This window comes from Tiliqua scincoides, chromosome 3, assembly GCF_035046505.1.
Source record: "Tiliqua scincoides isolate rTilSci1 chromosome 3, rTilSci1.hap2, whole genome shotgun sequence".
NCBI classification, from domain to species: domain Eukaryota; kingdom Metazoa; phylum Chordata; class Lepidosauria; order Squamata; family Scincidae; genus Tiliqua; species Tiliqua scincoides.
Genome location: NC_089823.1, coordinates 147,090,606 through 147,113,689, shown reverse-complemented (window position 1 = coordinate 147,113,689; position 23,084 = coordinate 147,090,606). Strand labels below are relative to the sequence as shown.

The following is a 23,084-nucleotide window of genomic DNA, read 5'->3' as shown; positions in this document are numbered from 1 at the left end:
TCCGTGTCAGCAGATCTGGCCCAGGAAGGGGGATAGGATACAGCACGTGCCAGCACTGCCAATCTTACCCCCTGGACTTAATCTGCCCCTGCCCTTCCCTGCCCTTTTTCACTACTCCTGGGACCTGATCTGCCCATCCCCCATCCTCCTCTGCCCTGTTTCAACTCCTCCTGACCCCCCCCCCCACCTCTCCACTGCTCGACACAGAACTTATTTGCTCTGGTGGATATTGGGTTCTGCAGTGGCGAAACTGCATGGGCCTTCCCGCTGGCACTGCTAACTCCTGTGTTATTACAATATACTTTGTGGCACGTTTGTGACAGTCCGCACTGGCAGAGCACTTGCTCTACCAGTAATCAGATCACAGTGAGAATGTCCAGACGATGAATCACATCTTACCAATTAGAATATAATGAAGCTTAGCCATCTGTCGGACAGGCAGGAAATGTTCTGTCATGTGTCTGATCATAAACATGCACTGTCCTTCAGATTTACCTCTTAATCCTAACCTTCACCATGGCAGGGGCCCTCTTGCTTCCAAGGTTTACATTTTTTTGCCTATTGATAGTTGGTGTATTGTTCATTTGTCATAGATCGTAGTTGTTGGGGGAAAAAATGAGCGAATAAGCAGAGAACTTGGAAAAAGTTTGTTAATCTACAACGGTCTCCTCCAAACCCTGGCCTGGAGGCCAGATCTGGGGTTTGAGGAAAGCCTTCTGCTCCATGAGCAGAGCTTACCATTCCACCTCCATATGGCTCATATGCTGAGTAGCTCTGGGCACCGGGACACTCTGGGCAGTCACATCTGCTCGGACGTCCTATTGCACAGTCTTCTGGGATGCTGGGCAACAGATGCAACTGCCCAGAGCATCCCATTGCCCAGATCTACCCGTCATACGAGCCACACAGAGGCAGAACAGTAAGTTCTGGTCCAAATGGGGACTGGTTTACCGTCAGACAGAGGTTGCGAGTTTGGTGACCGCTGATTTACGAGACAATATATGTAATATTTAAAATGCCTATTAAAATATTTTGCCCTGGTCACTGTCTTGGCAGACGTGTTTTTAGTAACAAAAGCCAATTTGAGACTCAACGGTTATTTGGCATTACTGGTAAACATTCCAGGAGATATGATTCAAAAATAAGAAGCTATTATTTTATAATAAGTGTAAGTTGTTACACCAGCAGTTTTGTAGCGGTCCACCATAATTTTTGTTCAATCTTTTGCTCAATTTTATGTGATCTAGATTTCCATTGTATGAAGATGGACTGATTGGTCTTGTTTTTATTTTATGTCTGCATATTCAGATTTTGGCTAGCAGACTGCCATCAAGTTCTCGAAACTGTTGGCCTGGCCACACAGCTTTATAGGGAATTAATATGTGTTCCATACATGGCCAAGTTTGTGATTTTTGCCAAAACAAATGATACGGTGGAATCCAATTTGCGTTGCTTCTGTATGACGGATGATAAAGTGGACAAAACATTGGAGCAGCAGGAGAATTTTGAAGAAGTTGCAAGAAGCAAAGACATTGAGGTATACCATAACTTAATAATTAAGGCATTTTTTTCAGCCCTTTCGTCAAAGTTTTAGAGGATGCTATTGAGTCCTTACTTAGCAGTGGTGCGTGGTGTGCACAAATGCATAGTCCTTGCTGATACAAGTATAGGCAATGTTAAGGTAAGGTTGCTTACCTTAAGATAAGCTCTCAATATTTTTTAAGGTAGCTCTCAATATTAATTCTAACAGTGGAGTTTGAAAATGCTTATTATTTTGTTTGATTATTTAGTACTGGGAGAACTAGCAAACTTTATCAAAATGTTTTGTTGAACTAACAAACTTATTAAAATGTTTTGTTGATCTCACAGGTTTTGGAAGGAAAGCCTATCTATGTGGATTGCTATGGGAATCTAGCCCCTTTGACAAAAGGAGGACAGCAACTTGTATTTAATTTTTATGCTTTCAAAGAAAATAGACTGCCATTTTCTATCAAGGTAAAAGTAATGCCACTGAAGAAGTAACATTCAGAAAAATATAATATTTTTGTAATAGAGGTTTTCTCTTAAAATAAAGTCCCCAGTCATCTGAGATGCGTGGATCAGGTATATCTGGGATACCATTCACTACAGTCTTGCCTTAGACATGAATCTCCATCCTAACAATTAGGAATGGCCCCTGGGCTCTGGAATGAGCTTTCAGAAGAAGCTATCTGCTTGCTGATGTTGAGAAATCTTTGCCATGGCCTCTTCTCTTGGAAAGCTTTTGAAGACCAGTCTACGTTTCGAATGTTTTATAAAACTGCTACAATAAAAGGGGAGAATACAGATGTCTTAAATGAATCAGTACAGTGGACTCCCACTTTTCAATGGGTACACTTTATGATAAAATCTTTTTACAATGAACTCTCCATAGTAAAACAAGGTTCACTATACAATAAATTATTCACTTTACAATGGGCTCACAACTGCTACCAGCTGGACCTTCTGGGTGATAGATAACCAAACAGTTATGCAATTGCAAGTGTTTGGGAGGGTCTCAGCTAATAGTAGCATTTTTAACATTGAACTGTGTGCACTGAGGGAAGGATACAGTCTTGTGATTTGTGTTTCATAATTACATTTTTGGGTAAATGATAATCTTGACCCCAAAGAACATAGTAATCCCTTTTAAATCATTTTTAGAGAAGGAAATAGCTTAGCACTGGCGTTCCTATGGGGGGGAATCGGGGAGCAAGGAGCGAACCTTCCCCCTGCCACCATTTTTTTTCTTTTTCTTTTTACCAGGCCTGTTTTCAAAGCCTTTTAAGGGCCAAGGAAGCTGTTCGTGGCCTCCCAGCCTCCAGAAGGCCTGAGGCCTTCAAAATGCCAAAAAATGGCATTTTCGGTTTTCAACAAAAACTGGGAGTGACTTTTGGGGGGGCAGCATTTTTCGATCCTGCCTCTGGGTGGCACCGGGGTCAGGTTCGCAATTGCAGCTCAGTTCTGCGGCAGAAAACTTCAACTTCTGAGGTATCTTAGAATGAATTATCAAAAAACAATGCATTGTTGGGCTCTCGTTACAATATTTTCACAATATTGTGCGGTTTCCAGAATGTATTTCCTTTGTAAAACCAGGGTCCACTATAGTCCAAAAATGGTCTAACTTTTATCTAGTGTTACAATGTATGAGAATACATGCCATGTGATAATTCATTAACTTTTATGGGACCATGAATTGGCATGGGTTATGTTTCATTACCACCCACTTACAGCCCAATCCTATCCCTGGCGTCACCACCAGGTGCAGCGACACCAAAATGGCTACTGCTGTATCCAGCAGCCCCACTGGGGCCGCCAGAGAGCTCCTCGGGGGAAGGTGCCAGCCCTGTAATGAGCCTCCTCACATCTGCACTGGTTGTTTTGCCTCCTGGGCTGGTTCCTCCCCCCTCCCACCGTGGAATGCCTCCCTTTACCACACAAACCCCCATCACCACCCAGAGGGCAAACTTACAGCCGCCAGTGCTGCAGAATTGCCAACACAGTGCTGAGGCTGAACACCAACTGACACCCAGCACTGGCAGCCTCTCTGAGTATTGTGGACATGCTTTATGGCATGTTTGCCAGCGCTGGAGGCCCATAGGATTGGGCCCTGAATCTCTGTCATGTTATGTACAGCTCTGTTATAGACAGCTCTTGTCATCTGGATAATTTTACTGAACAATTTTGAATTATGCAGACAGCTCCGCTATCAGGACAGGTTTACTGTTCGATTTCTTTGACTGTGATATCCTGTGAAAGGGGATGATGTGGCGTAATCTGGGAAGAAGGTTAATGTGTAGAATGAATGAGAATTAATATTTGAGAATCCCTTTTTTAAGAGTAAAGCACATGATAGTGTGATCTTCAGGCACCTTTTCCCCCTATGAACAAAGAACCTTCTTTTCCTTTGGTTTCTTGTGTGTTTTCAAATCTGAGATAGCAACTAAATTAAATTTTCTGCAAATCCAATAATCCTGCAACATTTCAAACAATTTGTGGACCTTTATTTATAGATTAGAGACACCAGCCAAGAACCTTGTGGTCGTTTATCATTTTTGAAAGAACCAAAGACTACAAAAGGTCTGCCACAGACTGCCGTTTGCAACTTGAATATCACCCTGCCAGCACATAAAAAGGTACCATATCACCAAGGCTCATTTAATATATTTTGATGGACATTTTTTTTTGCTTATTATAATAAAACCTTAGTAATGGGGAATGCCTTGCAATTGGATTAAGCCTGTGTTATGTCTTATTGTTTTCATATATGCAGAAAGCTTTTGAATTTGTTGTTGTTGTGGTGTCAAATTTCTCTTATTTTATGAGCAAGTCCTCTGTAGCTCATGCTTCAGCTTGCAGTTCATAAATATTATGCTTTTTTAGTAATGTCATGTGTTGATTTGCATTGGATGTAAAGTTTAAGTTTGTTTATTTTCTGTTGATATTTTGGGTTTTCTTTCCCTTATAAATTAGCTTGCATTTTTGTGCTCCCTTACTTAGTCCTTTTTCATATCCTGATATTCTTTTCCCTGCTGTCCATTATAATATTCCTTGTCTCTGCAATGCATCTTGGGACCAAAAGGAAACAGAGTCAGATCAAGATGATGAGGTAATATAAATACTGTTTTTATTTATTTATTTATTATCAGAATTTGTAGCACTAAAGAACAAGACATTATATCACAGAAATAGAACTGCAATTCCCAAATTATATGGTTGTGTATGCTTTGTTGTTAAATAACCAAATTGCAAGCATCAGATGAACTTTACGATCACATGTTGTGCTTCGAACAATCTGCTCATGAATTTCCTCTTCTGTGCATGCAACTTGTAGAGCTATGCACATGGGAGGAAATCCCTAGCTCAGTGGTTCCCAAACTTTTTAGAGGCTCTAGAGCAGTGATGGCAAACTGCTCTAGATGGTTTGACATGTCAAAAATTCATAAAATGCCTAACTTGACTCTGCTGGCTTGTGCCCCCCCTCCCCCACTGCACAAACAAAAGAGAAATTATTCTGCCCAATTTATAAATGCCAAGGGATGTGGCTATAATGGTGATTGGGCAGCGCTGCCTTCCCCGAGTAGCAGCTTGTTTAACCCTTGATGCACATAATCTAATCTGTCCTGTCAATTTTGCAACCCAACAAAAATTGGGTCATGAGCCACAGGTGGGTCCCAGACCCACAGTTTGGGAACTGCTGCCCTAGCTCTTTCTCTTTGATACCTCTTCCCCCCCCCCCCACATCCCCACTGGCCTCCAGCTGAATGTGTTGCCTCTATGGTAGGTACAGAGCAGTGCAGTGAACCATTTCCAATCAAGGAATGTTTTTCCATTGTGATATCCATTGGCTCTTCTCCAGGCTCCAACCCAGGCTACTTCTGCTTTTTGGGGGAATTTGCATTTCAGAGGCCTGGAGAGGAGTATACAATTGGATACTTCTGTCTAAATGTTGAAAGATTTCCCTTGATCAGAAATGGCCAAGGGAATTAGAGCCAGTGGAAGAGGGGAAAGTAGTTCAGAAGAACCCTGACACTGGTGTTTATGAATCGTGCCCGTTCTCTCTTTTGTGGCTGTTTTGTTCACATAGTGTAGAAGGAATTTAAGCCCAAGTCTCACTAATTGTAGTGGAAGAAAGTTATGTGTGCTTGATTCTCCCACTAAAATTAGTCCTAAAATGTGATCAAATTTGGCAGGATCTACACCCTTAGATATTATACCATCCAATAAATGGCATCAGTCATCTAATGTGTAGTGTCCATGAATTTTAGTGCAGCACTTTTTCATTTCCAAACTGAACAGTTTCTCTCCAAACTGAATATATATCTTAAAAGCCGCTTTGAATGCCTGAGAGGGAGATAAAGCAGGGTACAAATTAGTAAATAAATTTTGTCAATAAAAAATTAAAAATAACCAATCAGTTCGTTTCTTTAGGAAGTGTTTGACGTTACTTAATTAAAGAGGCTTGGGAAACTTCTTTAGGAATTTATGATACAAGTTGTTATCAGTTAGCAATTGTATCCTGCTTTCTAATCCACATCCCTGCATTTGTGCATATTAATAAAATAAAAATCCCTGTCCATGCGTGTTTTTTTTGTCCTATATGTACTTACTTTAAAGTAGGTGTATATTGTGATTTATGTGCTTTCATGGAAAATTTAATTTGGGGTAAAGTATTTGATTGGGTTACATTACAGCTTGATTGATGTTCTATATGTGTAATTGTAGCCTAGTGTATGGACATTCCCATTTGTAACTAAGAATTATCATTAATGTTAACTTTGATGCAATGGAGTTGGAGAATATAAAAATTTAAACTTAGCATACCATACTTCTCAAATGTTCCTTAATGAAATTGACATGACATCAGGCAAAGGCTGCAAACCTTTACACAATTTCTTGGGAGTAAACCCCATTGAACACAATGGGACCAACTTCTAAGTAGACGTGCCTAGGATTGTGTCTAAAGACTTTTACACTCTCTGTAAAAGGGTTGTTTTTAGTGTTGCATTTTGCCAATGTGCATCTTAATCCTGATGTTTTAAAAATGTGTCAGTGTCCCTTAAAAATGGATGTATATTATGTGTTTCATGACCAATAGCTATTCAAATGCTGCTTTGCCCAGAGTTCTCGCAGGAGTGATTCTGAGAGGAGATTTGTGTTGCTTCCCACACCTCTTTCCCAAGTTCTACCCATTCTCCTCATCACACAAAGAAGATAACAAGTGAACCTGAGAGTTGCCATGGTTGCTTTAACACAGGATTTATCTGATCCTGTAAGGCAGCACCTCGCAGGGTCACATACATCCCTTTTTCTCCAAAAATTGAATCCCCAAGGTTTTTCATGACCTTCAATCAGTTATCAGGGAAGTGAAGGAGATGTGTAATAAGAAGGGCATGTGACCGAAGCCCATTCCTCTCATCCTGGTTGAAATATGGGGTAAAGTAGCATCTAATCAGGCTCCATATCTATTCAACTGGCCATTTTCCTTGCTCACTAAGCATGAATCTGCAATGGATTAGGAACCTACATATCTGTTCTTCAATGATAGCGTGCAATTTAAGCTGTACATCTTAAATACATGTCAGAAAAGTGTGACTCACAGCCCAGTCCTATCTAAATCCACACACACTGATGGGGCAGCACTGGCATGGCTACTGCTGTACCCTGCAGGGAATTTGGGGCTGCTGGAGGTCTCTTCTGGGTAAGGGAACATCTGTTCCCTTGCCCCAGGGTAAGCCCCACAACTCTATAACTGATGCAGGTAAGGTAGGCTGTTAGTCTACCTAGATACGAGAGTAGTGAAAGGAGTCGGCACTGGATCGGGTGGATCAAGGCCTGGGAACAGGGCTTGGATAGGGTGTGTGCTGACACTGCCAATCCCACCCCCTCCTGGGTTTGATCCACCCACCCCATCCATCTCCTCCCTGTTACACCCCCTTCCCACTGTCCTCCCACCCCTCTGCTAGACTTACCTGCTCTAGTAGGTGTGGGAGGGTTTTGGCCTTCCCAGTGGAACCCCGGCCTTGAACTGTTGCAAAGTGCTTTATGGTGCTTTTGTGACAGTGTGTGCTGACAGAACACATGTTCCACCAGAGCAGCACTTTGATAGGACTGGATCGTCATAAGTGGCCATAGGTAGTGAAAGGGTTTTTGAGAGCAGATTTGAACCAGGGAGGAAAAGTGAGACAATTTTAGATTGTAACATAAATCCAAACTGAAGATAAATGAGTTGGGCCTCTGGGAAAACAGAGCATTTGCAGTTGTGATGAAAAAAGCAACCACTACCCCACTTCCATGACTGTTCAAGAGGCATAATTAATTCTAAAGCATCAGTGTGGTGTCATATCTAGTATATTGGGCTTAGAGATGGGAGAAGTGATTATGTTGGTTGGCCTTGGACCAGTCACTGTTTCTAGACCCCATCTGTTGGGGTGGTTGTTAGGGTAAAACATCATGGTGAGGAAGAACAGGATACCGCCGGCTCTCACTACTCACATATCCAGGTAGACTAATAGTCTATTTTACTTACATGTTCCCCAAGATACAGTTAGCCCTACAAAAGATCTAAACTGTGTGATGGGATTGATTTGGTAGTTTCTGTGCTGCTTTGGTCTTTGTCCTGCCTGCTGCTTTGAATAATACATGGCAACATCGGATATGGATACTTTAAAATAAAGAAACTTGCTCTAGATTGTAATGATTTGCTAAAAGTACCAAAAAGAAGTATGCTTTGTTACAGACGGAGAAAACAGACCGACGACAGAATTTTGTGTCTCTTGCTTTACGTAAGCGCTACAGCTATCTGACTGAGCCTGGAATGAGTGAGTTCCTTAACAAACATACTAACGCTGAAAACTGACTTTTCACAAGAAGAGGCATTTTTTCTATAAATGTTGTATTTTGGTGTCAACTTGGTGTCATTTGAGAAGGTCTGATTCAACAGGAAAAACAGAGCCCTTTTGAGCCTAAGAAATTCAGGCTACTAAGTCACACATGTTCTTTTGAAATGTTCACAGACTAAAATGTTGAATTGCTAATCTGTGTTTACATGATTTAAAAAGTCAGCTGTACTCCTATCTTCAGAAAGACAAGGTAATTAAAACTATGGTGGTGATTCACATAAGTAATATACTGAAAAGCAAAACTCTGATTCAAGACAGAGTCCTTTCTGGGCAGGCTTAAGTCATTTGGCTGCCAGCCAAACAAGGCTGAGCAAAGTCCCTCCAGGATTCACATAAGGCTGGAAGGGTTCATGGCTTTGAGGTAAGGGAGGGGAGGGGAAGACTCATTCTTTGAGGTTTAAGATCAATGCATACAAAATTTCCCCCAGCACTGAACTGCCTTATTTTAAAAATGAACCCATGCAAATCACACTAAGAGCACAATCCTAACCCCTTATGTCAGTTCTTTCCAGCACTGACATAAGGGCAATGCAGCTCTGAGGTAAGGGAACAAACATTCCCTTACTTTGAGGAGGCCTCTGTGAGTGACACCCAACTGCAGGATGCAGCACATGTCCCATTAGCACCGCTATGGCAGTGCCAGAAAGCACTGACATAAGGGGTTAGGATTGTGCCCTAATGGTATTAATTTTTAAATTGCATTATTTCAAATACAGGTAAAATAAGACCATGCAAATTGAGAGTTACCAGTATAGCCCTTCAGAAGCCTAGTGCAGCAATTACACGTATTGTATCTTGTATTGAACAATGTTGTTATCTCATCTGAAGTCATTAGCTTTATTTTATGTGTTTGGGGGTTTTTTTTTGCCCATCAAAACCGAGATAGCATGAATTTCAGGTGAATTTGGCAGTTGATTGTAATAAATTACTGTGATACCAGCTGAAAGATAGATTAAGGGCGCAATCCTCACCAACTTCCCCGCACTTACATAGCTGTGCCAATGTGGCATGCGCTGAATCTTGCAATGGGGAGGAGTCAAGGGGGCCTCCTCAAGGCAAGGGCATGTTTGTTACCTTACCTTGGGGCTGCATTGTGACTAGGTCAGTGCTGGAAAGTTGGTTAGGACTGTGTCCTTAATCACTAATCCTGGGAGAACTCTGCCCAAATGTCTACTTCACCGGTGGCAGCTGACATGTGGTGCCTGTTTCCCCCACTTCAAAGAATACGTGAACCAGGCACTCCACAGTTATGCTCAGTTCCAGAAAGATTCTGCTGTCATTATTTCTGAGTCAGGATTTCTGTCTTCTGTAAAGGGGGTGGGAAGAGAAATTGCAGCAACAGGGTCCTGTTTGATTGGGAAACAGCATGAAGTTTTAATTGCACACTCTTTCAGATAACTTGTGGAATGGAGGGGCACAGTACCTGCCCACACTACTACTGCTCCGCCACAAGCGGGCCACCACTGGTAACTTCTGAACTGGGGCAGGACCAGCCTTAGGAGCTGCGGGGCCCAATGCAAAACATTTTTGTGGGGCCCCACCCCCACAGTCCCTCTACACACCAAGATGAGCAGCAGCTGTGAGGCACCCGGCTGCAGCATTACCACTAACCACTTCGGAGAGGCCAATTTCAAACGAGTTGGACCCAGGGGCAGGTGGAAAGGAGGGGCATCCAGCTCACCGTGCTCTCCTCGTGACACCTCCACATGGAAGTTTCCATACCAGAGCAGGGTGCCAGCTGCGGCTGCAGGCACTCTGCTCCCCCCCCCCCACAGTGTGGGTCCCCTCCAGACATGGGGCCCAATTTGGCCAAATTAGTCCAATTGCCCTAAGGCTGGCCCTGAACTGGTATTTTGTCACTGATTAATCAACAATATTCATTTTGTAACATATAATAACCAAAGTTCAAACCTTCTGGAGTTGATATCTTCTGTTCATGATTGGCCAGGTTAGATATTGCTGGAGAGCCCATGCCCACTAGAGGGGCCCATTTGACCAGATCAGTCCCTGAAACCTCAGTACCAGTAGCAGTCACAGTACCTTATGCATCATCAGGGGGCAAGCATTGAGGGGTCCAGTACTAGTCAGCACCAGAAACCCGGCACCAGTACTGTCTTCAATCTGTGATCTGGCACCTGTTGTGATTCTTGCCCAGGGTGAGCTTACCCTTCCACTGGGGAGCCTCTTCTCTGCACCTCATATCATCCCAAACTTCACGCCTCTGATCACCCCAAAATTCACGCTGGTTGATTCCAGGTTCCGTTGTCCCAGGAGGCTTTGCACTCGAATTTCTGGGCAGATGTGGTTGGCCAGCGTGAAGTTTAGGGTGATCAGAGGCACAGAGAAGAGTCTCCCTGGTGGAATAGTGAGCTCCATTCATGCTGGAGAAGGATTTTCCGATGTGCAGTGGTTTCTGGTTTGGAGACCGCTGATTTAGAACATGCATATTTACTGCTCTACTAAAATAGTTTTCAAGGGAAGTTAACAAATCCACATTTTAAAGCACCACAATAAATAATAACAATAAATGGCATATATAAATCCAGAAGGAAATAATTTATTAATACATGTTAAAAAAAAATAAGTTTGGTCAGCAGAAGGTTGAAACAATTGCAATTTCAAGCAATCAGGATGAACTAGCATTTAAAAAGTAGTAGGCATGGTATCAAGTGAACTTCACTGAACAGGGAACTTCATAATCAGGATGCTACCATAGAAAAACCCTTCTGTTTGCTAGACACCTACCTAACCTCTGAAGGTTTCAGTACATAGTGGAGGCCCTCTGAAGATGGTCATGTAGCCCAAGCCTATGCACACTTACTTAGAAGTAAATACTACTGTAGCCAATCAGGCTTACTTCCTGGTAAGTGTGCATAGGATTGCAACCTTAATAGTTTGACACCTTCTTATGGGAAAAGGTGGTCCTTCAGATATCTTGGTCCCAGACCATTTAATACATGGCAATTTGTGTGAAAGCACTTAATTACCTGTGATAACTAGATATTTTGATTGATTCTGGATCAACACTATGTGTGCTACATTGCTGTTATATTTTGAGATAGACAATTTGCTTTCTTAGAATTGCTACAAAAGTTGTCCTCAAAAGGTACCAAGATACTACATCCTGTAGAAGAAGTGTACTCTTCTTTTAATATGCTTTCAGTGGAAAGATTTTGGAATATTTGTGTATTCTGCACAGTATACCATACAAACTGTTTTATTCCATGTGCTTGTTTTGACATGACAAACTGTGCATGACTAAAGTAAAAAGTTTTGGTTGCTTTGCTTGCTCACATTTTTTCATTAATTGTATTCCCCATTTTTTTATGTATGAAAAATGCTTCTTAAATGTCATTTCATGTGAAATTATTTTTTTAAGTTTGATCAAGTAAAAGGAATATCGCATGAAAAAGCCAACAAATGCAAAAAAAAATCCCTTTTTTATTTCTTTTAATCCTTGAGTCAGAAAAGTTCTTGCTCTTATTGGCTTTGTGAGCGTGAAGCATATACTAAATGTGCATGGGAGTGAGAGAGATTTGACTTTATTCCCGTTGCTTCACAGTTTGCACATCAATTGCCTGTCACTTTAAAGATATTTTGGGTTCTGCATGAAATAGTTTGGAGTGGTTTTCAAAGCAATCTCTAGCTACTCAATGTCATTTGCACAAGTTTATACTGTTTCTTGTAAGTATTACCTATACAGTGTATACAATACTGCTAAGGATATAATGTCAGAAGTTCCTCAAAGGACAATTTCAGTATTTGCACAAAGCAAAGACATACCCATAACAGGCAAAATGGAACTGAGATTAATATTTCAAATCTAGCACATCAGAAAGTCAATAGGAAGTAAGAGAAGAATTTTTGGTTGTGGCTGTTACTTTAGACCATAATGGACTCCTTCTTAGTGTATTCTGTTTTTTTCATTGTTTGCAGACTTGGTTGCCTTGTGCGTTCTGTCTTTCATTTCATGTTGCTTGCCTTCTGCTTTGTGTCATTCATTTCATGTTGCTTTTTTATTGTTTTGGATCATCCATAATTATGTGCCTCATTCTTAATTTTTCCCTTCCTCTTTAGCTGTTGATTTTACCTACTTCATTCTAATTCATACAAACAGTTGTACTTGCTTTTTTGTAATATTACAACGTTTACTGACCAATTTTCTTCTCTGGTCTCTCTGTTTTTCAATCATTTTTGTTGATTTTTTACGTTTGATTTTTTTGGTTTAACAATTTAAGAAACAGTTGAACGAAGTGCAGGAGCAACAAGATCCCTACCTGCTACATATTCATACAAGCCATTCTTTTCAGCAAGACCATATCAGTCATGGACAACAGCACCAATTACTGTGCCTGGGCAAACCAAATCAGGCTTCACTTCCCTATCAAGCTCTTCCTCTAACACTCCAACAGCTTCCCCATTAAAATCAATATGGTCTGTTTCTTCTGCGTCGCCAATCAAATCCACGTTAGGAGCCTCCACTACATCTTCAATTAAATCTGTTAGTGATGTAGCTTCTCCAATTAGATCATTTCGGACAATCGCCTCACCAATAAAAACTGTGGTCTCTCAGCCTCCATATAATATCCAAGTCTCTCCTGGTTCTTTCATCAGAGCTACCACAGTTCCAGAAGCCACTAGTTTAAAAGGGCTGGCATCCACTTCTGCATTCCCCTCTCGGACATCTCCAGTGACTACAGCTGGGTCTCTTTTGGAGAGATCATCCATTACCATGACGCCTCCAGCATCTCCCAAATCGAACATTAACATGTACTCTTCGAGTTTGCCATTTAAGTCAATCATCACATCAGCATCACCGCTTTTATCTTCACCTTTAAAATCAGTGGTGTCTCCTGCTAAGTCAGCAGTTGATGCTGTTTCATCATCTAAAGTCACGGTGGCTTCATCCCTCACATCCCCTGCAAAACACATAGTTGGTCATGCAGAGGTAGCAATGGTTAATGGATCCATATCACCTTTGAAATATCCATCCCCTGCCAGTTTAATCAATGGATCCAAAGCCACAGCCACTTTTCAAGACAAGATCCCTGCAGCAGCCAATTCTGCAAGTTGCACTGTTAATGCAGCCACTGATACAGTTGAGAAAATGTTTCCAACCACTACTGCAATGCCATTTTCTCCACTCAGGTCTCTTGTATCTTCAGCTCCATCAGCTTTTCAGTCAATAAGAACTCCTCCTGCAGGTGCACTGTTCACATCTCTTGGGTCAATTTCGGCAACTACCTCGTCAGTAACTTCATCAACAATCACAGTGCCAGTATATTCTGTAGTCAATGTTTTGTCTGAACCAGCACTGAAGAAGCTCCCAGAGTCATCTTCCCTTACAAAATCGGCAGCTGCGTTGCTATCGCCTATTAAAACATTGACTACAGAGACACGCACACAGCCTCACTTTAACCGAACCTCATCTCCTATAAAATCATCCTTGTTTTTAGCACCCTCTGCTCTTAAGTTGTCCGCATCATCTTCTTTATCTTCTAGTCAGGAGATATTAAAAGATGTGGCCGAGATGAAAGAGGACCTAATAAGAATGACAGCGATATTGCAGACAGATGTAATGGAGGACAAGGCATTCCAGCCAGAACTAACAAAAGAGAGTAGACTAGATGATGAAGAACCTTATAAAATTGTTGAGAAAGTAAAAGAGGACTTAGTCAAAGTTAGTGAGATACTGAAAAAAGATGTGTGTTTAGAAAATAAAGGCGCAACCAAGCTACCCAAAAATGATAAAGGACACCCATCTGAGGATGAATGGGTAGAGTTCAGTGCAGATGAGATTGATGAAGCAAGACGGCAAGGCTTGACATGTCCTCCTATCTCAATTCCTGAAAAGATGCAAATTAAAGCAAAAGCTGTATCTGAAAAGGATTATAACTTGTCTAAAGTCATTGATTATTTGACAAATGATATTGGTAGTAGTTCACTGGCAAGCTTAAAGTACAAGTTTGAAGAGGGGAAAAGAGAAGGTGAAGAGAGACAAAAAAGAGTTTTAAAACCAGCCATTGCGTTGCAAGAACATAAACTTAAAATGCCTCCAGCCTCCATGAGGCCATCTACTTCAGAAAAAGAGTTATGTAAAATTGCAGATTCCTTTTTTGGAACGGATACTATTTTGGAGTCTCCAGATGACTTTTCCCAACATGACCAAGACAAAAGTCCTTTATCTGATAGTGGCTTTGAAACGAGAAGTGAGAAAACGCCTTCAGCCCCTCAAAGTGCAGAGAGCACAGGGCCAAAACCCCTTTTCCATGATGTGCCCATTCCTCCAGTCATTACAGAAACTAGAACTGAGGTGGTTCATGTTATACGTAGTTATGAACCAACTTCAGAAGAGGTTCCTGAACCACAAGCAGAAGAGCCACTATCACCAAAGGTGACACCCACTTTTATGGAGCTGGAACCCAGACCAAATGGGGGCTCTATCAAAGAAAAAGTGAAAGCATTTCAAATGAAAGCCAGTAGTGAAGATGATGATCACAAGTGTGTACTTGGCAAAGGTGTCCGTGTAAAAGAAGAAACTCATATCACTACCACAACTAGAATGGTTTACCATAAGCCTCCATGCACTGAAAGTTCTTCAGAAAGAATTGAGGAAACAATGTCTGTTCATGATATAATGAAAGCTTTTCAATCAGGACGCGATCCTTCCAAAGAGTTGGCAGGTCTGTTTGAACATAAGTCTTCAGTATCACCAGATGCTAGCAAGTCTACCGAAATTTCACCACAACATGCAGAGAAGGACAGCAAAATGAAACCCAAACTGGAGCGTATAATAGAGGTCCATATCGAAAAAGGTAATCAGGCTGAACCTACTGAAGTCATTATTAGAGAAACAAAAAAGCATCCAGAGAAAGAAATGTATGTTTATCAGAAAGACGTGCCTCGGGGTGACTTGGAGAAACAGGATGCTCTTCCTTGTTCAGATGAACAAGGGCAGCCAGAAGAAGAAGAACTTACAGCTGAAGAGTCGCTTCCATCTTATCTGGAATCTTCTAGAGTAAATACTCCTGTGTCCCAGGAAGAAGACAGTCGCCCTAGTTCTGCCCAACTTATGTCTGATGACTCGTACAAAACACTGAAGCTGTTGAGTCAACATTCAGTAGAGTACCATGATGATGAGTTGTCAGAACTAAGAGGGGAGTCTTACAGGTTTGCTGAGAAAATGCTTCTCTCAGAAAAGCTAGATGTGTCTCACTCTGACACTGAGGAGTCAGTTACTGACCATGTTCTACCCCTTAGCTCAGACTTCCAGGGGCCTGATAAACGATGCAGAGAAAAAGTAGCTTCTGCCCCCCCAAAAGAAATCCTCACCAAAATCTCTAAAGATATTTCAGAAAATGGTGTAGGTAAAATGTCTAAAGATGACCATTTTGATAAAGTGACAGTGTTACATTATACTGGAGATGTTAGTAGCCCACAGCACGCAATGTGGATGCGGTTTACTGAGAACAGATTAGACAGAGGTAGAGAAAAGTTGATATATGAAGACAGGGTGGACAGGACTGTTAAGGAGGCAGAAGAAAAGTTGACAGAAGTATCGCAGTTCTTCCGGGACAAAACAGAGAAACTGAATGATGAACTGCAATCTCCAGAGAAAAAGCAACAGAAAAGAAATGGAAAAGAAGCTCATTCTGGCCATAGTTCAACCAGCAGCAGCCCAGAAAAGGTGACAGTTGCCGACTTACGAAGCTCAAAAGATGATTGGACTAAAGGAGGACCCTATGGCCCTGATGGAAGGTGTTTTCCGAAGGCTGATGAAAGAAGAGCAGCTAGTTTGCCTAGCAGTCCTGAGAAAAGGGCCCTCACACAGCAGACTGAGGATTGTAAGCAGCTGATGGAACTCAAAGGCATTGCTCAGAAGAGTCAAATACCTGAGGCTTTGCCAACCGGTTTTCAACTGAAGCAATCCAAACTCAGTTCCATTAGGCTGAAGTTTGAACAGAGCATTGGTTCAAAGAGCAAGGAAGCACTTCAAGATGATAAAAAACAGGACACCCAATCCAAAATCCCGGTGAAAAAATTACAGGACAGCAAGCTCCCAGTCTATCAATTCTATGCACGAGAAAAGCATGCCAAAGATATAGACCTTGCAGACGGGAGTATCGCATTGCAAAGAGACATTTCTGCTATCAAACTAAAAGAGGGCGGTCAGGGTAAAGGCAAAGGTCTGGAAGATGCTTCGTCTTCAGATGTACTGAAACACAGAACTGAAACACTGAGTAAGAATGTTCCTGATGGGTTTTTGGAGCAGAAGGCAAAAAGTGTGACATACACTGTGAGTGCAGATACTACAGCAACCAAGGGGCATTGGGACAAAAAGATCTATAGAACGTGGGAAAGTCCTGGAACATCTGCCCATAAAGCCCAAAAAGAAAAACTTTCCCATGTGCTTGTTCAGGACATAGTGAAAGAAAACCACATTGCTCACCCTGAGATGAAAGACTTGGGCAAAGCTAGTGAATTTATCACTGTGACAGAGCATGAGCACAAAATGACAACAAATGGATCCTGTGCAAAGGAGGTGAAGGAAGTGACTGTAAAATCCCCGTCCAAGAAGGTTCTTTATAGAGAATATCTTGTCAGAGAAGGGGACTCTCCCAGTGAAGTGATAGATAAAACTGCAAAGAGAAAAGAACTGCTGACTGCATCTCACATTCCTGTCAGAATTTCAGAAGAAAAAAGAATGTTATCCACTAACATTCCTGATGGTGCTCAGGAGCAGCCAAAAGACTCAGTACATGAACTATCACCTAGTGTGACCCATGCTACTGTGGCTAAGGGAAAAGATCAGAGACAAGTTGATTATACAGAGCGTGATCAAAATAAGCATTCAGAATTCAGTAAGGCCAGCAGAATGCAACAGCGTTGTATAGAATTAAGTCCTCCTGTGGAGGATGCAGAGAGATCCCCTAGTAAATCACCTGATTCTTTAGAAATTAGCCCAGGAAAGGAGTCTCCCTCGAGGGACTTGGACTCCATTAACGCTGATAATTGGGTGAAATCTGCCTCCTTAGCAACAGCTGAGGGAACAAAAGAGATAAAACCTTTACCTGTTTATGTCAGTTTTGTTCAAGTAGGGAGGCAATATGAGAAAGAGGTGCAGCAGGGAAATATTAAAAAAATTGTAAATCAGGAAAGTAAAACAGTACAAGAGACAAGGGGAGGGTTTTATACCACCAGGCAGCAAAAGCAACTTCCTTCTCCACAAGGTAGTCCAGAAGATGACACACTAGAACAGGTGTCCTTTATAGACAGCTCTGGGAAAAGCCCATTAACACCCGAAACACCTAGCTCAGAGGAAGTGAGTTATGAGTTTACATCTAAAACGCCTGATTCACTAATAGCTTATATACCAGGCAAACCCAGCCCTATCCCTGAGGTTTCAGAGGAGTCAGAGGAGGAAGCAGAGGCTAAGTCAACCTCTGTAAAACAGATCACGGTTGAGGTACCAAGAATGGACAAAGTGTTGCCCAATAATCTAGACAGAGATTCTAATAAAAAGCCAAAAGGGAACAGGGTTGCCTACATTGAGTTTCCACCTCCTCCTCCACTAGATGCTGATCAAACAGAATCAGAAAGACATCGCCACTCATCTGAGAGTGAGATGGAAATGATAGAAGTGAACCTACAGGATGAACGTGACAAATGTCATCTGGCAGAACCAATCATAAGAGTACAACCACCTTCTCCTGTGCCACCAGGAGAAGACGTCAGTGACTCAAGTGATGACGAATCCCTTTACCAACCCATTCCAATTAAAAAGTACATGTTTAAACTGAATGACATTGAAAGTGACCAGAAGGAAGCCTCCAAGCATAAATCATCTGAAAAGAAGGAGACTGGGAAGGCTAGTGAATTTGACCTTGGCCTTGATTCTCCCCAGAACGATATCGCCCAGAATGGAAACAATGACCAGTCTGTCACTGAGTGTTCCATAGCAACCACGGCAGAATTCTCCCATGATACAGATGCAACTGAAATCGACTCTCTTGATGGCTACGATCTGCAAGATGAGGACGACGGCTTAACCGAGAGTGATTCTAAACTTGCAGGCCCAGCAGTAGAAACCAAGAAAGATATATGGGCTACAGAAGGCATTTTGAAACAGTCTGATCGGTGCTTCAGCCAAAGCAAGCTGGAAGTTATTGAGGAAGAAGAGAAAGTCAGCAATGAAGAACACAAGCCATTATCAAAATGCCCAGTTTCTGAAAAAACTGCAGATAAGACTGAGCAGAAGTCAGGAGCACAGTTTTTCACTTTGGAAGGCAGACACCCTGATAGGACTGTGTTTCCAGATACATATTTCAGTTACAAAGTAGATGAAGAGTTTGCCACACCCTTTAAGACAGTTGCTACTAAAAGTCTAGATTTTGACCCTTGGTCCAATAATCGTGGCGATGATGAAGTTTTTGAGTCTAAATCGAGGGACGATGAGGCTAAGCCTTTTGGCCTAGCTGTAGAAGACAGATCTCAAGCAACAACACCAGACACAACTCCAGCCAGAACGCCAACAGATGAAAGTACACCAACTAGTGAGCCCAATCCCTTCCCATTTCACGAAGGGAAGATGTTTGAGATGACTCGCAGTGGCGCAATTGACATGAGCAAGAGGGATTTTGTTGAAGAAAGACTCCAATTTTTTCAGATTGGTGAGCATACTTCTGAAGGGAAGTCAGGGGACAAGGGGGAAGGGGTTAAAAATAAAGTCACTGCCATCACACAGCCACAGTCAGGGGACAAAACTATAGAAACAAACATAGAGAGAGAAGTAGAAACACCAGCAGTTGAACATAAACTCATCACCCAGGCCAGTGGAGATGTTATAGAAGCAACACCGGGTAGTAACTCACTGGAGAAATCATCAGCAGCTGTTAATGCTTCTAAAGTTGATCCCAAATTACGCACACCTATTAAAATGGGAATTTCTGCTTCCACCATGACGCTGAAGAAAGATGTCCCTGGAGATGTGCCAGATAAGATAGAGTCTGTGACGCCAGGTGTTCAGGGGTTAGAATTCGAATCCGTAGTGGAGATTACGTGTACAGCCACGGTTAGCCAGTCAAGTGATAGAGAAGCAGAAAAGCATGATTTTCAGAAAGATAATTTTAATAACAACAACAATTTGGATCCGTCCACTACACCTACCAATAGCATGGCCTGTAAAGTAGTGCTAAATGAACATTTTGAGCCCAAGCACCCCACACAGAAAGCTAATCAAATGAAAAACACGTCAGGAAATGGTACAGGTGCAACACAAGGACACTGTAAGCAAAAAGCACATGGAGAACAGCAGAAGTCATCAGAGCCAGTAGGGAATAGAGCAAGATCAAAACTTCCCATAAAGGCTACCTCAGCAAAAGAAACCATCCCACATAGTAGTAGTCAAACTAGCAGAGTGAGTAAAGTCAGACAGGATAGTAAGCTTGACAAAAGGAAACAATGCAGCTCTTCTCCACATGTAGAAGTAAGGTCTAAGATTCCTGTAAAAAATACACAAAGACATAACTTAACAGCAGTTAGAAAAACACCAGCAGCTCAAAGCCACGAGCAGCTAGAGAGAAGCAAAGTCAAACCGCTTCCTTCTAAATTACCATTAAAGGTAAGATCTACCACCATCACAACAACCACCACCACCACAACAGTTAAAGTAAAGCAAAGTCAGCTTAGGGAGGTATGTAAACATTCTATTGAATATTTTAAGGGAATTAGTGGTGAGGCTTTAAAGCTTGTGGACCGTCTCTCTGACGAAGAGCAAAAGGTGCAGTCAGAAGCATCCGATGATGATGAAGAAGACAGTACGTCAAGAAACACGTCATTGTCTGAAGCTACTCAAGTTTTCCAGCCTTCCATTACATCGAAGCCTGCTAGAGATATGAGAACAGAGGCAGCATCTGTAAAATCAAAGATTGAAAAAGCCGACAGTGAGAGGAGGAGGAGTAAGAGGACTGGTGAGAATGGAGGGAGTCAGGTTTCTGGAGCTGTCATGGCTCACCTCGTGGAGATCAAGCCTAGTTTGTAAAACTTTCCACTTGTTGATCCTAGTGCATGAACTGTTGTGATTGCCTGTGAAGTGACTTACTGTAGTTCTCATTCTGTCATTGTCATCTGTATGTGCTGTCTTATACTCTTCTTTCTTCTTTTCAACGAAGCCTATTTTAGACAGCTAGTAAAGCATGCTGAAGAAATTCATTTAACAATTCAGGTCTTAGACTATTTTGTGACAGAAAAAAATCTCATTTTGTCAAAGTAGAGAAAACAGATTTTTTTTCCCTTTAAGTACTAGTGGTAGTTTTTTTTTCCTTCTCCACCAGTACTTAAATCACTGTGGCAACAGTTCAGTAGATAGATTGTTGGCATGTTTGGTTTCATTTCTACGATTAACCTCATATAGTTTGACACTGCCTTATAAAGGTAAATATCACAAAACTGTGACAAAAATATATCTATATATTTCTAGGTTTTTAGGGCACTCAGTCATTTGATCTGAGCACCAGTTAACATAGCACATTATATTAAACTACTTAGTCAGTGCTAAGAATTCTTTCACAATATCTTTTTAATCGAGAAATTATAAATCACAGGTCCACAGAGCCCATGTGAACGGACAGATATAAGGATGGCAATAGTGGCTGATCATCTGGGACTTAGCTGGACAGGTAGGATCTGATGATGTGATAATGACAGATAAGCTAGCATGTTAATTTTAGAAATAAGTAATACAGTAGATAGGAGGAGCTGTGCAAGAAATCTTTGTAAAGTCTGTTCAAACTGTTCAACTGGTATTTTTTTGTTATTTTACTGATAGTCTTGTTACTTCAGTAATGTTTACATATTTTTCTTATGATAATTGCTTTTTTAATAGAGTGTATTCAATGGCTTGTTTCCCAAGTGCCACATATTTGAACTGAAGGCAATGCTGCCATGCATGGTGGTATAGAGTGCCAATTTCCATCCTGTCAGTTGCAGTCTTCTGTGTCACTTGATGCCTAATCAATTGATGCCTTTGAGTTTATCATCAGTGACTGGCAGGAAGCTAAAAACCATACTAGAGTTAGCAGAACATGAGGAAGTTGGAACCTAGGGGACGCAATGCCACTTCTTCTTGGGAGAAGCAGTTTTATAGTACATATAAAGGCTGTTTGTAGTGGAATCTAGGCCATGGCTCCTCATGTATTTGTGGATAGGTCTGAGAAGGCAGGGTAAAGTAGCCTCACCCAAAGCCATTTCTCTTTAGCACCTGTAGGGCTGATTAGGTTGAAGAGATCATGTTCACTCTCAGAACTATACCCTGGATGTAATAGCAGTAGAATTATTTGTCAGATACATTAATTTAAAGAGCCAACCCCATTAAACGGACTGTTCAAAATAAACTTGATGCGATTATTTTCCTCTGCCCCTTTTTCCCCATTGTAGAACTGGCAAGAGAACTGAATTTTTCTGTGGATGAAATTAATCAAATCCGTGTAGAAAACCCAAACTCTCTCATCGCTCAGAGCTTCATGTTATTAAAGAAGTGGGTTACCAGAGATGGCAAAAATGCTACAAGTAAGTTTAGTAATATTCTGTATTGCTTAGTAGGAGAAACAAGACTGTGCATTGTCAAAGTCTGAAGGGAAGTTCATACACACATGGTCCAATTTACTTGATGCAACATACAATGACTTGCATGCATGAACAAGCCATCACAGGTGAAACACTACAGACAGAATTTTTCATACTACACGTCAATCATCTCAAGTGCAATGCTTCTCAACTAAGTCAGTTCATGTGTTCAGTTTTGAATCATCAAGTTTTTAGTGTTCAAGTGATTAAAAAAATCAAGTGTTATGCACATACTTGTGAATTGGACCTGCCTGAACAGGCTGAAAACAATAGAATGATTTTTTAAATGTCTTCATTAGTACAAAGCAAAAAAACTGTTCTTGCTTATATTATATATGCTTTTTTGGATAGCCGAACTTGTGCATGACTAGGGTTCAAGACCTCTAACAGTCCAATCCTAACCTGTGCTGGAACAGGCAAGTCAAGTGGTTTGTGCCGTATCCAGCACAAGGGAGGAGGTGACTGGATTACAACTTGGAGCAAGGGGATATTTTCCTCCTTAACCTGTGTTGCGCACCAACCACCCCATGGGGCTAATCTTATCTGTACCAGTGAAATATCTGGTGCAATTCCAAGTAGCCCGTTGTAACACTGGGCTGGTTGGAACAGGGGTTAGGATATGGCCTAAGGTGTCAAGGCCCATCCCCGGCCCAGGTCTGCCCACTGGTTCACCCTCCCTCCACCCAAAATCTCCCACCACTCTCTCCCACCCTCCACGCCAACCTCCCTCAATCGAAGCTTACTTACCTCCTCCACCACTGGATCTGGTGCTGGGAGACCAGTGTGCATCTTCACACTGGTCTAGCCGACTCACCAGTCATTGAAACATGTTTTATGGCATGTTTGCAACACCTGTAGGCCGGTGCAGAGGACTTGCGCCAGCCAACTAAAGGTCTGGATTGCACTGTAAGGAAAAAACAGAGGGTTTTTATGCACAGCCCTGCTGTCATCCAAGTATATCTCCAGTTATTTCTTTTCAAATTGATAAAATGGAAATGTGGCTCTCCATCATGTATCCATTGCATGTTTAGAAGGGTCTTC

General features: G+C 41.7%; 1 protein-coding gene across 3 annotated transcripts in view; it reads left to right on the top strand.

Moving 5' to 3' along the window:
• ANK3 (ankyrin 3) overlaps nucleotides 1-23,084 on the top strand; it is a 435,851-nt gene that overhangs the window by 392,260 nt on the left and 20,507 nt on the right. For 2 of the 3 annotated variants that reach the window (XM_066618757.1, XM_066618758.1), the window contains 7 exons: nucleotides 1,309-1,537; nucleotides 1,870-1,995; nucleotides 4,032-4,154; nucleotides 4,601-4,627; nucleotides 8,258-8,339; nucleotides 21,023-21,097; nucleotides 21,855-21,986. In XM_066618757.1, coding sequence (XP_066474854.1) covers nucleotides 1,309-1,537; nucleotides 1,870-1,995; nucleotides 4,032-4,154; nucleotides 4,601-4,627; nucleotides 8,258-8,339; nucleotides 21,023-21,097; nucleotides 21,855-21,986 — 794 coding nt within the window. Of the gene's footprint in view, nucleotides 1-1,308; nucleotides 1,538-1,869; nucleotides 1,996-4,031; nucleotides 4,155-4,600; nucleotides 4,628-8,257; nucleotides 8,340-12,664; nucleotides 20,390-21,022; nucleotides 21,098-21,854; nucleotides 21,987-23,084 lie in introns of all 3 variants that reach the window. The other variant, XM_066618756.1, reaches the window with a different exon arrangement.